At 38.4% G+C, this 14,072-nt stretch overlaps 2 protein-coding genes and 1 non-coding gene across 4 annotated transcripts; 1 reads left to right on the top strand and 2 right to left on the bottom strand.

The window, feature by feature from the left end:
- Positions 1-1,381: 1,381 nt before the first annotated feature.
- Positions 1,382-1,572, bottom strand: LOC124051125. The gene has a single exon (XR_006841770.1). It is a non-coding gene; the product is annotated as a U2 spliceosomal RNA (small nuclear RNA).
- A 2,249-nt stretch (positions 1,573-3,821) lies between these two features.
- On the top strand, positions 3,822-5,130 carry dynlt1b (dynein light chain Tctex-type 1b). 2 transcript variants are annotated; one of them, XM_046373619.1, is made up of 5 exons: positions 3,822-3,942; positions 4,121-4,162; positions 4,536-4,659; positions 4,750-4,827; positions 4,969-5,130. In XM_046373619.1, the coding sequence occupies exons 1-5, from the start codon at positions 3,916-3,918 to the stop codon at positions 5,037-5,039; spliced, it is 342 nt and encodes a 113-aa protein (XP_046229575.1). In that variant the 5' UTR covers positions 3,822-3,915; the 3' UTR covers positions 5,040-5,130. The 2 variants fall into 2 exon arrangements, with proteins under 2 accessions (XP_046229575.1, XP_046229574.1); XM_046373618.1 differs by having other exon boundaries at positions 3,894-3,970.
- A 13-nt stretch (positions 5,131-5,143) lies between these two features.
- tmem181 (transmembrane protein 181) lies at positions 5,144-13,063 on the bottom strand. Its single transcript, XM_046373617.1, has 17 exons — positions 12,795-13,063; positions 11,089-11,192; positions 10,476-10,543; positions 9,913-10,003; positions 9,653-9,771; positions 8,844-8,960; positions 8,596-8,676; positions 8,335-8,434; positions 8,052-8,182; positions 7,867-7,958; positions 7,713-7,770; positions 7,403-7,505; positions 7,264-7,315; positions 7,067-7,149; positions 6,871-6,960; positions 6,725-6,791; positions 5,144-6,610 (listed from the first exon to the last, which is right to left on the bottom strand). Exons 1-17 carry the CDS (start codon positions 12,926-12,928, stop codon positions 6,526-6,528), a joined length of 1,575 nt encoding a protein of 524 aa, XP_046229573.1. The 5' UTR covers positions 12,929-13,063; the 3' UTR covers positions 5,144-6,525.
- Positions 13,064-14,072: the final 1,009 nt, after the last annotated feature.

Here is a 14,072-nt window from a genome sequence, read left to right as displayed (position 1 = left end):
AAATATGGAGTCCAGAATCTGAGGAAATGTGTAAAATCTGACAAAATCTCACAGTACGGTTTATTTTAGTACAACTAAGCCATTGATATACGGACCTCAGTGAAACAGACATAGCATATCAAGTTAGCACAACTAATATTTAAACTTCCGGTATTTGTGTTTTCAAAGTAAAGGTTGTAACGCCAATAATCGACGGTTATATTTCGAAGTTCGTGAAAAACGGCTTCATAATGAAGTGAAACGTTTAAAGCAGTCAACCAAACATACATGTGAATTTCAACAGTTTGAACTGTGAGAGTTGAAATGTAACGTCAAAATAGCTTTTCCGACTTATTGCGCGAACTTTAACTGTTTTGTTTGTAATCCCGCAGTCACAGTGTGGAGGGCGTCACACGCCGCTTCTGCATTTCCAGATGGAGGAATGTAAACAGTGACAGCGCACGCGCACACACACAACACACACACACATATATATATGTAGTCTTTATAAAGCCATGAAACCACACTAGACAAAACTATGCAGTGCAAAATTACATATTTGGGGAAAAAGCAGAATTGAAGAACAAAGACATTCATTCCATTCATTTTCTTTCTCAGGAAGTTGAAACGGACTGGACTGTCTACTCAGCTGCTCGTGAACTTTTACAGAGCCACAATAGAAAGCATCCTGTGTCTCAGTGTGACTGTGTGGTATGGCAGTTGCACAGCACAGGACAGGAAAGATTTAGTCCGGGTAGTGAGGACAGCACAGGGGATTGTGGGCTGCAGTCTACCAGATCTGGACTCAGTTTACACTGCCCGAGTCCAGAAGAAGGCAAGACGCATTGCCACAGACCCCACCCACCCGGGCAACAAACTGTTTGTACCGCTTCCATCAGGAAAGCGGTACAGGAACATTAAAACCAGCACCAACAGACTCAGGGACAGCTTCTTCCCCAGAGCTGTTAAAGCAATAACCCCCCTACAGTGAAACACTCATACACATAGTCTGGCACTAAGTGCACTTTGTTTTTATCTACCTCATTCTGTATTTTGTACTTTGCATTTTATATTTTTATATTTTTTTTTCTAAGGTGTGCAATTTTAATGTTTTCTATTTATAAGTGTGTTTTGAAGCTGAGAATCTGCACAAAATTTCGTTATGCTTGCATATTGACAATAAAGACTCTTGAATCTTGAATAGGCAGTACTGTTTGAATAATTTTACAATCGCATTCATACCATAAGTTTGCAATCTCTTAGTGTTACCAGAACTTGTGTATTCACTGCAGTTTTCTACAACATCACGCCACTGCAACAACTTCGTTTGACAGAACCCATATGCTTCAATGTTTGCAAATCTTAAACCTGACTAAATATCCTTTTCTCTTTCACATGCTCAGGGGGGTGCACCGTTCCTGGAGATACTGCAATACCAGGTCGATGCGTGGAGTGGACGGAGCAAGCCCCTATTCCATCTCCCTGTTCCAAAAATCAATTTAATATATGGTCCCCGGGTAGGGGACGTATCAGATATTAAACTGATAAGAACAGATACTACACTTGATCTTAGCCAAAAGGCCGAGAAGCGATACCAACAAACGGGCGAAGTGAGCGGGTCGTCGTCCTGACTATGACTCTCACTCACGGTTCAACGTAACTCCAATAACGACACAGCAGAAATGAAATACCAACAAAAGTGTTAAAGTGTTTTGGGTGTTTGTGACTAATCGGCTCAAAAAAGGATACAAGATCGCTAAGTTCAGTTCCGAACTATCGTCATAGTGAATGTGGGTAAAATGCTATTTCTGGTCACGTGGTTTACTTCTGACCAATAAAGCATCACGACGAAAAGGTATCTTAAAATCCTTTTTGTAGCTTATATGGGGCTGAATTGTTTATTTATTAAGTTAAATTATGAGATTGGGATTGTCGCCATTCCTCACAAAAGGTTTGCATGCGTGGATTAAATCTAACAAAACACATGAATTCTGTTTCAACGAACGCTTTGACGAAGATAGACTGAGATCTGTCTCCCTCTGCTGAAGGAAACCATGCAGAAACAGCGCTCAAACAGAAAATACATACTTTTTGTACTGAAGTACATATTTAAATATGGAGTCCAGAATCTGAGGAAATGTGTAAAATCTGACAAAATCTCACAGTACGGTTTATTTTAGTACAACTAAGCCATTGATATACGGACCTCAGTGAAACAGACATAGCATATCAAGTTGTTAGCACAACTAATATTTAAACTTCCGGTATTTGTGTTTTCAAAGTAAAGGTTGTAACGCCAATAATCGACGGTTATATTTAAGTTCGTGAAAAACGGCTTCATAATGAAGTCAAACGTTTAAAGCAGTCAACCAAACATACATGTGAATTTCAACAGTTGTACATGTAACGTCAAAATACCTTTTCCGACTTATTGCGCGAACTTTAACGTCAATGCCAACTTCAAGACTGGACAACTCAACAAATAAAAAGCACACAATGTTTCAGCAGACTCTCGACGCACCAATAGTTAACAGCAATGGCGTTGTGTGCAGGGCAAAATGAGGGAATATTTTCATCTATCAAAGAACAGTCACTTACTCTAGTTGACTGAAACAGAGTGGTTAACACGAAGGGTTACAGGTGGACGCTTACTTCAGAGGCAAGTTAGCAACTGTCTTACTTAACGTTAACACTAAAGCATAACGCCATTAAGTCAATACTTGTAAAATAATATATCAACTTCCACTCCAAAGCCATCTTACGTTAGAGCTGCCCCTTGCAAGTTAAGCTAACACCTAGCATGTCACTTAGCCTAGCTTAACGGCTACGTTAACATCGTGACACTTAAACGTCATAGAACACATTTTCTGGTGAGCAAACGCTATAACCTTACCTTAAATATTAGAAGTAAAACCAGAAGTCTGGACGGAAAAAAAGAAATAAAAGATGCAATCCAAAAAACTGTTCTGAAAAAGCATCAACGTGCGTGACCATTTCAATGGCGGCCAGCAAGCGTGACACCGCGTCCTAACATTTAAGTAAAATGGCCGTCTGCGAATTACCAGCAGGGGGAGCTGAATTCCCTTCTTACATTTTTTTGATAACCTTTATTTACATGTAAACTTTTATGAACATAAAATTGTTTTTACAAAAACCAATAAAGGGGATAAGTATATATTTAGTCTAACAATTAAAAGAAGACTTTTAAGACTTTGTTCTGTCCACATTCTTGCATTCATAAAAAAAAAAAAATAATGTTCGACATAAATCCAGAAGAATCTCACTTCAGTACGTAAAATAAATGTAAAGCTGTTTCTGTGCCAATATTACAGAATACACAGAATTCAGAAAGGTCATTTTCATATGTTTTGAGAAAGTAGTTTGTGGGATGGAATAAATATAGAATTTTGAAAGACCCTTCTCCAACTTTACTGTTGACCAAATATTGGTCACATTAACTGCATAATGTTTCCCATTTTGTGTTTTTCAAAGTGATTATCCCAATAGCATTTGTTAAGAGAAGTTGCAGTGCAATGTGTCAGATGTCTAAAGAATCTGTTATTACATTCTTTCTATTGATTCCATTTAATAAAACATCCATTTGAAATGTTGACTGTTCATCAGATGCCTTGCAACAGTCTCAAGAAGCATGTTGGTATTATGTCTGTATGATAATACTGTATTATCATACAGATTTGGGATACCAAAAGTCCATAAGCATTCAGCAGATTTAAGTAAAAAAAAAATAAAATAATAATTTGGATGCCGTGAAAGTCATTGTATAGCTTTTATGAATTATTTAGCACATTTGTTGGAAAAAGAGGGTCGGTGGTCGAGTCCTCTAGATTTGTATAGACGACACCTTATTCTGAAAGAACACAACCGGAAGTCTTGTTCCTAGGTAAACTGTTTCACCCGACATTGGAGGCAGTAGCCATGGACGAGTATCACACAGAGGATGAGGTTGGTTTCATACATGAAACTAGTTACTGTATGTATTTTTAACATCAAGAAATAACACACAGATAATGACGTTACCACAAAATTCCACGGTGTTCTTGACAAATGACTGGCCGGAAAGTAGAAGGCGAGCAGCCATGTCGGCCGGCTAGCTTAAACTGTTTTGTTTCTCATTAAACAGACTGTGTTCGTAGTTGAAGAAGTGAGCGAAATTATTAAAGAGGTAAGCAAAATACAGTCTGGATGCCTTCTGAATTATCCACAAAGTTTTAATATTGTCAGTTCGTTGCTACGGCTTGCTAGCAACTTTGTGTTCAGCGACCCTTTGGTTGCTATGGATACTGTTACGGCTGCTGGACGCTATGTGCGCCCGTAGAGCTTATATCATGATACAACAGATTGATCGTAACGCCTTTCAGTACATCTTCATACAGTGTTTGCTGGTTAAGTTGTATTATATGATATAGATTTTAAAGATACTTATTTTTAATATACAGTATACTCACTTACAGCATCACAGTAAGGGTGTTGAAAGGTTGTCGTGTGTATTGACCTGTTCTCATTTAAGCACTGTGTTGTCTGTATTGTATGTGTAGTCAGTGGAAACAGCAATAGGAGGAAATACCTACCAGCACAACAGAGTGAACCAGTGGACCACCAGTGTAGTGGAGCAGTGCCTCGGTCAGCTCAGCAAGCTGAAGAAGCCTTTCAAATATATTGGTATATGAGCTGCTGCCTCACTGATATTAAGAAGTGAAACAGTAATATTATGAAGCTACTAATAAAAGATGTGTTTGTGTATTCCCACAGTAACCTGTATCATCATGCAGAAGAACGGAGCAGGTCTGCAAACAGCCAGCGCATGCTTCTGGGACAACTCAAGTGATGGTAAAATAAAACACCTTTCTGTTTTTCATATATGCAGGTTTAAAATGATGTGTAATATTTTGCATGGATATTTCTTTTATTCTTCTATATATTTGTGTGAATGGAGCTGTCACTGAATTTATTGCGGATTACACCCAACAGGAAGCTGTGCAGTGAGATGGGAGAACAAGTCCATGTATTGTATCGTCAGTGTTTTTGGGCTGGCCATTTGAATCAACCACGACGTACCTGAAGTGAACCAGCATGTTGTATTTGGTTGTGTTGGCTATATTTGAATAAACATATATTTTTAATGATGCATAACTGATTAAAACAATTCATTGTTTTATATACTTTATTTACACAATATGACAGAGTGCTACATGTACAGCTTTTATCTCATAAAGCAAAAAAAATTCAAAGAACTTCCAATAAATCAGGACCCACAACAACCTCAATTCAAGACCATAAACTATGATAAGCTTCATTCACAATGAAAAAAACCTTAAATATACTTTTATGTCAAAGCATTTACAAATTTGAGACTGCTGCCCACTTAAAACAAAACAGTGATGAAAAGACAAGGCACCATCTTGATTATCATACATGTGGTGATATCATTTGTAAAGAACAGAATCAAATTTGTTATGGCTGTTATTGTCCATAAACTCCAGTTTTAGAAAACAAGGGACAGCAAGTCTACTGTTGTAGGCAATACAAGGAAAGTTACAGGGAAATAAAGTAACTTAAAATAATATGTTTCACATAAGGCATAATGTATTTGGACAATCATATACCTACTGGGTGTGCTGTGATAAGAAATAATGAACAGATCAGTAGTCCATATATATAAAGTTGTGTAAAAAAAATCCTTGCAGTTCATCAAAATCCATCCATCCAGGTTTTGAAATAATACAGTATGAAATGTCATCAACTTTTGGCAAAATAAATACAAATTCTTAAACAAGTGCAAGTTTCTTTCCAGGGAAAGAATAGGAGGAGTATTAAGAAATCAGTGGTACCTTCTCCCATTAAGGCTCTCTGTTATGTTTTTTTAACATGTCTGAAGACAAAGAATTTGTTAACAGCAATATCGCTATGGCACTCAAATCCCCAATTCATCAAACGCATGAGTGCAAGATATGTACAGTTAGAGCACACTTTTAACAGCTGCTGCAGTGGAAGCCTCATTTGATTTATACCACCAATACGACGTTACTCATCTTTGGCCAGACACATGCGTTATCATTCATCTTAGTGAGCAGAAAGAAATGGTAAAAACAACACAGTGCAAGTACTAAGAGACAACAGTGGTTTAACGAAAAAAAAAAAAAAAAAAAAAAAGAACCCACACTGATTTCACCCACACTCACAAAAAAGTCCCTAATTAATATTAGCACTTTCCCCAGTTCTTTCAATCAGTTTGTGAAGAAATGCTGGTTGACAAATTGGTAAAAACTACTTTACATCAGAGTTTGTTTCCTTTGTTATAGATGAGGTTGAAAGCATGAATGAAAAAAGTTTGAGTGGCTACATGCCTGAACTGTCTGTTAAAATACAGTACATTCAACTGACATGGTACTTGTCTTTTTTTTTAAAAATATATTTATGTACACTTACAGTATATTGTACTAACAATGCAGGTACTTCTTATTTACACATACACATGTAGTTTGTTGTATTGTATTCTCAGTTTCCAACAGGTGCACAGGGATCCCGTCAGTCACTGTCACTCTCATCCTGGTACTTGGCGGTTGCTTTGATAGCACGTCCGTTTTGCAAAGGCATGTCTTCATAATCACTCCTTTACAAAGACAAAGAAGACATCATTTGGTTTATGGAAGTTTACTCTGAACGCCACCTCCCACACCTTGAGGGCTAAGAAATCCCAAAAGCAATTAAGTAAACAAATGCTTACCCGTATATTACTTCATCATCTGAGTCATTTAGCATGGAGAAAGCAGGATTATCCTTCAACTGGGAGTCTGGGAAATTAATCAGAACCAGTTAGGCTGATGCATTAGTTCATTATTTACTGAAGTGAAACTGTGTCGTATTACCTACCATAAAGAGCATTCTTGGAGGGAGAATACACAAATGCTAATGTGTACAAGTAGAAGTTGAGTAAGCCGTAGAATGATAAAAATTCAGCTGGTATGTCTGGAGTTAAGGAATAATCTCCGTCACATTTAAAACATCAACATCATCTCACGTGGTATGTTTAAGTGAAATCAAAGTGAAATTTTATTTGAAAGGATATAGTTTTGGTAATGAGTAGACAGCTCAGCAACAAAATTGTCTTGAAGGGCCTTGGCACCAAACCTCAGGTAGAGGATAACCATGCTGGAGGAGGAAGGGCAGCGAGAACAACAGGATCAAATTAAACCACAAAGGGCGTCATCAAAAACAACCACAAAGAGGGCCCTTTCGGGTTTCGTATTTTCCTTAAAAACACACCTTATAACAAGGACCACAAACGTCAGCGCTGTCAAAAACCTGAGCCGCAGATCTAGTGAAGGAAAACACAGTTCATTAATGTTATGGTAAAAGAAGCTGACTTGAATAAAATACAGATAAGTGTAGTATGCTGACATACCCGAGTAAGGCGTGTTCTTGAGTTCAGAACAAGCTCTGACGACCAGAAAGATCAGGTAGAGGATGTAGAGGGAAACTACAATCAGGAAGAAGACCTTCATGCCCTGGAAAAGGAACATGGGATTTCATTAAATCACTGAGTGCATGAAATATATCAACACTGATCAAACATTAAGTCTTTACCACAATCTGTGCATCTACTAACTGAAAGCATAAAACAATAGCTCACTGCTTTAATCCATTTTTGACTCCTAATTGAATGTGATAAGAATGATCTAATGTTTTGTATAAAATTACTTAAAACTGCTCACCTGAAAGTTCCCTATGTCCACTTTGTACTGATAGGTAGGGTCTTGGAGTTCATTAACCCTGCAGGTTCAGAAAAGGAGAGATCTTTTCAGCCTTGTTGTAACTCACAGTTTGACTCCTGCTGCTGCTGCTATTGGCGAGTGAGGTCAGACTTACGTTTGCCATATGCCCAGAGTAACCGCCGAGAGCCACAGAAGACCTACAATGATCATCTTAGGCAGGTAGAACGTCAGACATTTCCTCTCACCCTGTGGAAGCAACACAAAACACATGCAATAAGATTCATAATGAGCTAAAAGTGTGAGGGAACCACTTTAGCATGGGTCTAGCACTGGACCCACCTGAACCCTGATGCCATGATAAACACAGAGCCAGAAGAGCAGCAGGGCACACAGGAACAGAGCCTGAAAGAATGCGTCTAACGTTCCCGGAAACCAGCTGTTCACCAGGAATGACAGCGGGAAGAATGGATCTGAACAGAAAAAGCAACAAAACACATGAAGTAACTGACCTGACTTTCAAATTGGACTAAATTGGACAGGACACAAATAACGTTGGCAGCTGACACATGAAACAAAACAAAACAAAAAAAAAATCTCAAGGAGAGAGAATAGTGAAGCTCACCATTGTAGAGTAGCAGCAAGGGGAGCAGAATAGACATCCACTTCTGTTCTATGCCCCAATCTCTCATAGAAAACTTCCTCAGTGAGTGTGCGAACATACACTGGAAAAAGTAGGGAAAAAAACGTTAGTCGGAAATTTGGTAAAAGAAAGTTTTACGTAAGATTTATGCTAGTTAATTTTTGTTCATGTCTTAGTCAGATTGGAATATGGTCCTGTGAAATTCACTGACATTAAGATCTAAAAAGTAATCTGTGCTCTTACCGTCACCATAAACGTCAAGACCACAAAGACAAACCGGAACCAGATCTCCACTTGCGAGAAGGTGGGGTTGTATGTTTTCCACTGAGGAGGAAATTTTTTAGAGAAAAATAGGAAGAGAAACAAAATGAATAAAAAGCCTCTGCTTAACTTGTGAGCTAAAGCTGTTTTGGGGGGAAGAAACAATGTAGCAAATCTCACAGTTTGATTTATAAACTGGAAGAAAAATCCTGCCAGTGTTTGTCACTTACCACAAACTTGACTTTCATTTCATATGTGATATTTTCAAGGCCTTTGAAGCTGACCTTGACCTGGTACTGGGTGTAGCTCAGATAGCCCAGATGGAGCACAATGATCTCATCACAGCTCTGTGAAGAGAGACAAAAAACCCCAACACTGCATCATTGTCAATTCAGGAGGACATCATCGCTTGATGAACCCAGACTGCTGCGTTGGTCGCTGGGTGCTGCTGCCTCACTAAAGCCCCTTTCACAAATACACTGCTAGCCTGAAACTTTCCAGACATCACCTGGAGAAGCTGTACACATGAACGCAAATGTCAGAATCATTTTGCCTGGACTTTACCCTGCCAGCTCTCTAGTACAAAGTCCATGTGTGAACTGAACACGTCCAAGTCACTGTCTGGAGAATTCACATGGAGCCACTGGACATCTTGATAATGTTGCACAATGTATAGCTGCTTCGTACTCTTTTGTGCTTGCCTGTATGTCGATGTCCACTCTTTTGTTAATAATGCGGATAGGTCCAAATGCATGCAGCATTGATATCAACAATCATCATTACAGATGAGTCTTGCTTCTCCTCCTCCTGCATGCCTACCCAGGCATAACCCCTTGCAAAAAAAACCCACAGTATTTCCCAGTGACACAGATGATCTCTTGTCGCGTGCCACATGTGTGAAAGGGAAAGTCCAGACAGCATCCAGGGCCAACCTCTGGACTTTGTCCACAGTTCAAATGTGAAAATGGCTTAAAACATTAATGACAATGAAAGCATACTGCAAGACAGAAAGGTAGCTGGGTTGCAGTTTGACACTTACAGTCCCGCAGTGTAGCATTCGCGATTTCGGGTGCACTTTGTTGATTTGCATTATGCTGGCATCCTGCGTCACTCCTTTCAGTTCAACATTGATCTCAAAAGGCTGCTGGAAGTCTCCCACTGGCACAGGGAGCAGTAAAAACATGTTGTTATTAGCCAAAGCCAAGTATGTTTTCACAATGAAAAGAGTATTTCAGGTCTGTGAGAGATACACGTCAACATTCAACTGTCATGGTAAACAGCGGTTCTTTTCGGTCTTACTATTGCTGTGTTCAGCCTGCATCACGCAGGTGAGCCATAGCTGCTGATTGTAGGTGGTGAGGGGAGGAGAAACAAGATTGAAAGGCCCAGTCTGAAAACATTAAGTGACACAGTTAATTTGCTAATGAGTTTAAGAGATACTTATCAACAGCAATCAATGAAACACTCAAAATGTCATTCCAGTGATAAGACATCTTAACACAGGATGATGCATTAAATTACAAGCAGAAAGATAATGGCTGGAATGATGCAAGACTAACAAAATATTACACCTGAGTCTACAATATATTGCAAGGTTATCCTCTTCTATACATACCAGACTATATGTGTATCATTAAAATAGCAAAATACATTTTTAATCGTATGCTATTTATTCACTACAATAAAAACACACACACATTTAGAGTAGAACAGCGGGAAACATCGCCCCAATCCTTCATTTCTCACTTGCATTCTTGCAGAAGTGAAGTGATTGCATTCATTACAAATATGTCTACCTAAAAATCAAGCAGCACTGTTCTGCACCGCTTGCTATCACGGCAACACAAACATTTTTAACTTACCTTAACGGAAAGGTTTTTGGAAAGTAACTGACCACCATTGTGTTCTTGCTCTAAAATAACCTTAGGACCTACAGAAATTAAGAGAACACAATGAATACATTTTTCACAAAGCAATGCCCCAAAAGAAGAGTAAAATTCTCCCTGACCTCAAAATGTCATAGTCATATTAAAAAAATCACATAGACAAGAGTATACTTAAACTTTACTAGACATCTTGCTAACTGGATGTCAAAAAAAATGAATTTAGACTGTGGATCCAAAGTAACAAGGACTGTGATGCACACAATAACTGAGAAAAATAAATTTGCCAATTGGTCTTTTATAAGACCGCAGCTTTACGCTGAAATCACAAAAAATGAGACAACAGGGCTGCTTACATTAAAATATATGATTGATTCTCAAAACGAAGATTAACTTTCCCTTTAAACATTGAGAACCACAGGACTTTCCAGAAAGGAGCAGAGTAGCAGCGATTTTCTTTTTGTTTTCAGAGTTTGATGATCATAGGCAACGGACTGAAGCTGAATGACTCACTTTGTGTGTCTTGACCTAAATGACTTCTGAATAACACATGGCTCTGGCCAGTGTTGTATGAACGTTTATAAAGGCATACCTGCAATGCCAATAAAGACAGTGAGGGCGAAGCAGGTCAGGAACAACACGAAGACCAAGACAAAATGCCTCTTGGACAGGGTGTAGAGCCGCATAGGAGCCAATCTGTCACAAGGAGATATTAATTTGAGTTAACATACACACAAGCTAAGTGCCAGAATCACACGCATTAAGTGAGAGGGAAAAAAACGGTGTTTGTTTTGTGTTTAACGTTGCTAGCTTACAGACAGTGGTTCAGGGGCGGATATGTCTTCACTGCTAGCTGCCATGCTAGTTTATGCTAACAGTAACAGATGGCAGAAAATGTACAGTGGTTCGACACTTGTTCTAGCAAACATGAACACCACGGACACATCTCAGGCGTGGCCGCTGACCAAGTCTTACACTTACAGCTCCATTTCTGTCGCTTTGCAGTCTCGGTGCCGAGATAAAAAGACGCTAGAGTTTCGCAGTGGATCCACATCCGTGTAACAACATCAGGTTGCGACAACTGGAATGCAACGTCACCGAACGGGATGGACGACGGTCAAGTGACGCCAGCAGGAAGGAAGTGATTGTAAAAGCATGTAAAACGCTGTTTTTGTTTTTTGTTTTTTTTTGTTTCTTTTAAAAACAACAAAAAAAAAAACATGCGAAGAGACAAGTTTAACTCTCAGATTTTAGATTTCAAAGAGCTAATTAAATGTTTTAAAAATTAGAAATACTCGCCAAACATAGCATTTAAGTGAAATGAACTGGATTGAAAGGGAAAACCGTGTTTGATTATTATTATTATTTTATTTTATTATTATTTTTTTTTTACAAATAAATCCGTTTATTTATAAATAAATTGACGAAATTGCAAATAAAGTAATTGTTTGATAATTTAATAGCCAATAATAATCGGAATTATAGAAAAAAATACATCTAAAATATAAATTCATCAATATAGTTCAACTTAAGATGGAATTTATAAAAAATATGAAACAGTAAATAAGTAGATCATTAATGAATTCATAAATAATATACAATATAATTTATATAAAAATAAAAAATATATAAATATAAATATATAATAATATAATTTAAATGTCTATTTTGAAATGGAGTATAAATAACGGATTAATAAGGGATTTTATATTCCCAAAAAGAATGTGTGAGCATGCGCAGCACGGCAGCGTCCAACCTTGATTTTCAAGTAAATTTTAACTAGCAGTTTGAGTAATTTTGGTTCACTTATTCCATTTTTGAATGACAACATTTAAATTATAACAGCAGTTTCACCGCCATTTAACGCGGATGCATAATTAAATTTCCCTCCACATAACACACTTGTTGCCTTTGATTGAAATGAAGAGGAAGGCATTTACCCCTAAATTGTGTGATTATCTAAAATGTCAGTACAAACTAGGAATATGTGTAAATAAAAAATCGCCTCTGCCCTGTGCCCTTCTCAACTCACTATTTTTCATTACATTTTCTTGAATTAATCTATTGGACATCCTCCACCCCTTAGCTTGCTATCATCAAAAATATAAACGACCAAATATAATAAAACAAATGAGTATAATTCCACGTAAATCTTTACTAAGAACACACCTTGTTTGCATCTGCAATCACACAACAGGCCCGTCATAGATAAAATATCTGCCTTTAGGAGCATATTGTGCAACGCAGCGGAAATAACGATTTCTCATTGTGCTGGTCCCAGATAAACAAGAGACCCACCTGTAAAAGCGATCATCTCGGTAAGGTGTCAGGTCCTCCTTCAGCTCGTTGTAAGCCTCCTGTATCTTCCGACAGAAGTATTTCAGCTCGCTGTACAGAGGGTTTTCCAAGCCGGACGAATAGTCGGTGTCCATTATCACACCGAGCCGTCTGGCGGCTGAAAATGGCGACGGGGAAACAACCCGCGGTCTTTAGAGAACAGCACAATGATACGGCCTGGATCGTCACGTCGCGTTTAATTGAAACTGCAGCCGAAGCTGTTTTTTGGTGTCGCTTCAGAGACAAAAAAAGGAATCCAGAAAAAAAGAGAAGAGGGGGCGGAAGCACATATCCAACACACGGGAGGAGGGTCACGTGATCAGAGTTCAGCACCACGGACAGAGACAGACAGCTGCCTCTAAGGACAGCAGGCACACCACAGGGGTGGAAAATAAACAACACACAAACAAGCCAAAAAAAAATAAAAATAAACAAAAACAGTTGGTCTCTGGCTCCAGGGACAGACTTTTCCATTAGTCTTAAATCTATAGTGTTTTCGTATATACGCGAGTTGAAAACCAATTAGTTTATTGGTCTTCCCCTCAAAAACCGCCTCAAGGCTGTGACAGCATTTTCTAAATACCTAATTGCAGACTAATCGAGAGCCCCAAATTCTGAGCTTAAGTCATACTTGTTCAAAAGTATTTAATGTATAAATCTATTCTTCAGTGTGTAAGCTGGTAAAAAAGGGTTACTTCCATCAGTGCTTTTCCTGCTATTACAAACGAAAATGTTTGCCGTTTGAGACCACAGCGCCCCCTTGTGTAAACACTGCCCGTCTGATTTCAACAATAAGCCGATATATTCAGGAGACAAGACACAGCATTTATATCTGAAACAATGACGTTTTATTCAAAAGATGCGTGACATATACAATTATAAAATAATTTACATGGCATGCCTCACTATCCATTCACTATAAACGTTCAGTCACCAAATCAGACTCGGATTCTTTTCAAGTGTTTTTGTCATTTAATTCTACATCCACAAATACAAAGCACATATCTTTTCTAAAGAAAAGCCAAATCCTACAAAATCTACAACAGGTCGTCTCATGAAATCAGCTAAAAGTGAATCCTTAACCTAAGTCCAGAGACAATTCTGAACATGAACTCAGTGGCTTACACTTGTGAACTTCTGTGAGCGATGTGTGTTAAAGTGTGTGTTGTGTGTAAGGAGCCATGACCACACACGTTTCAAGGTAATAGATTTAACACTGATGGGATTGGTAGACCGCAC

This window comes from Scatophagus argus, chromosome 19, assembly GCF_020382885.2.
Source record: "Scatophagus argus isolate fScaArg1 chromosome 19, fScaArg1.pri, whole genome shotgun sequence".
Lineage (NCBI taxonomy): Eukaryota > Metazoa > Chordata > Actinopteri > Scatophagidae > Scatophagus > Scatophagus argus.
The sequence above is the reverse complement of the archived record's forward strand: the minus strand, read 5'-3'. Positions and strand labels throughout refer to the sequence as shown.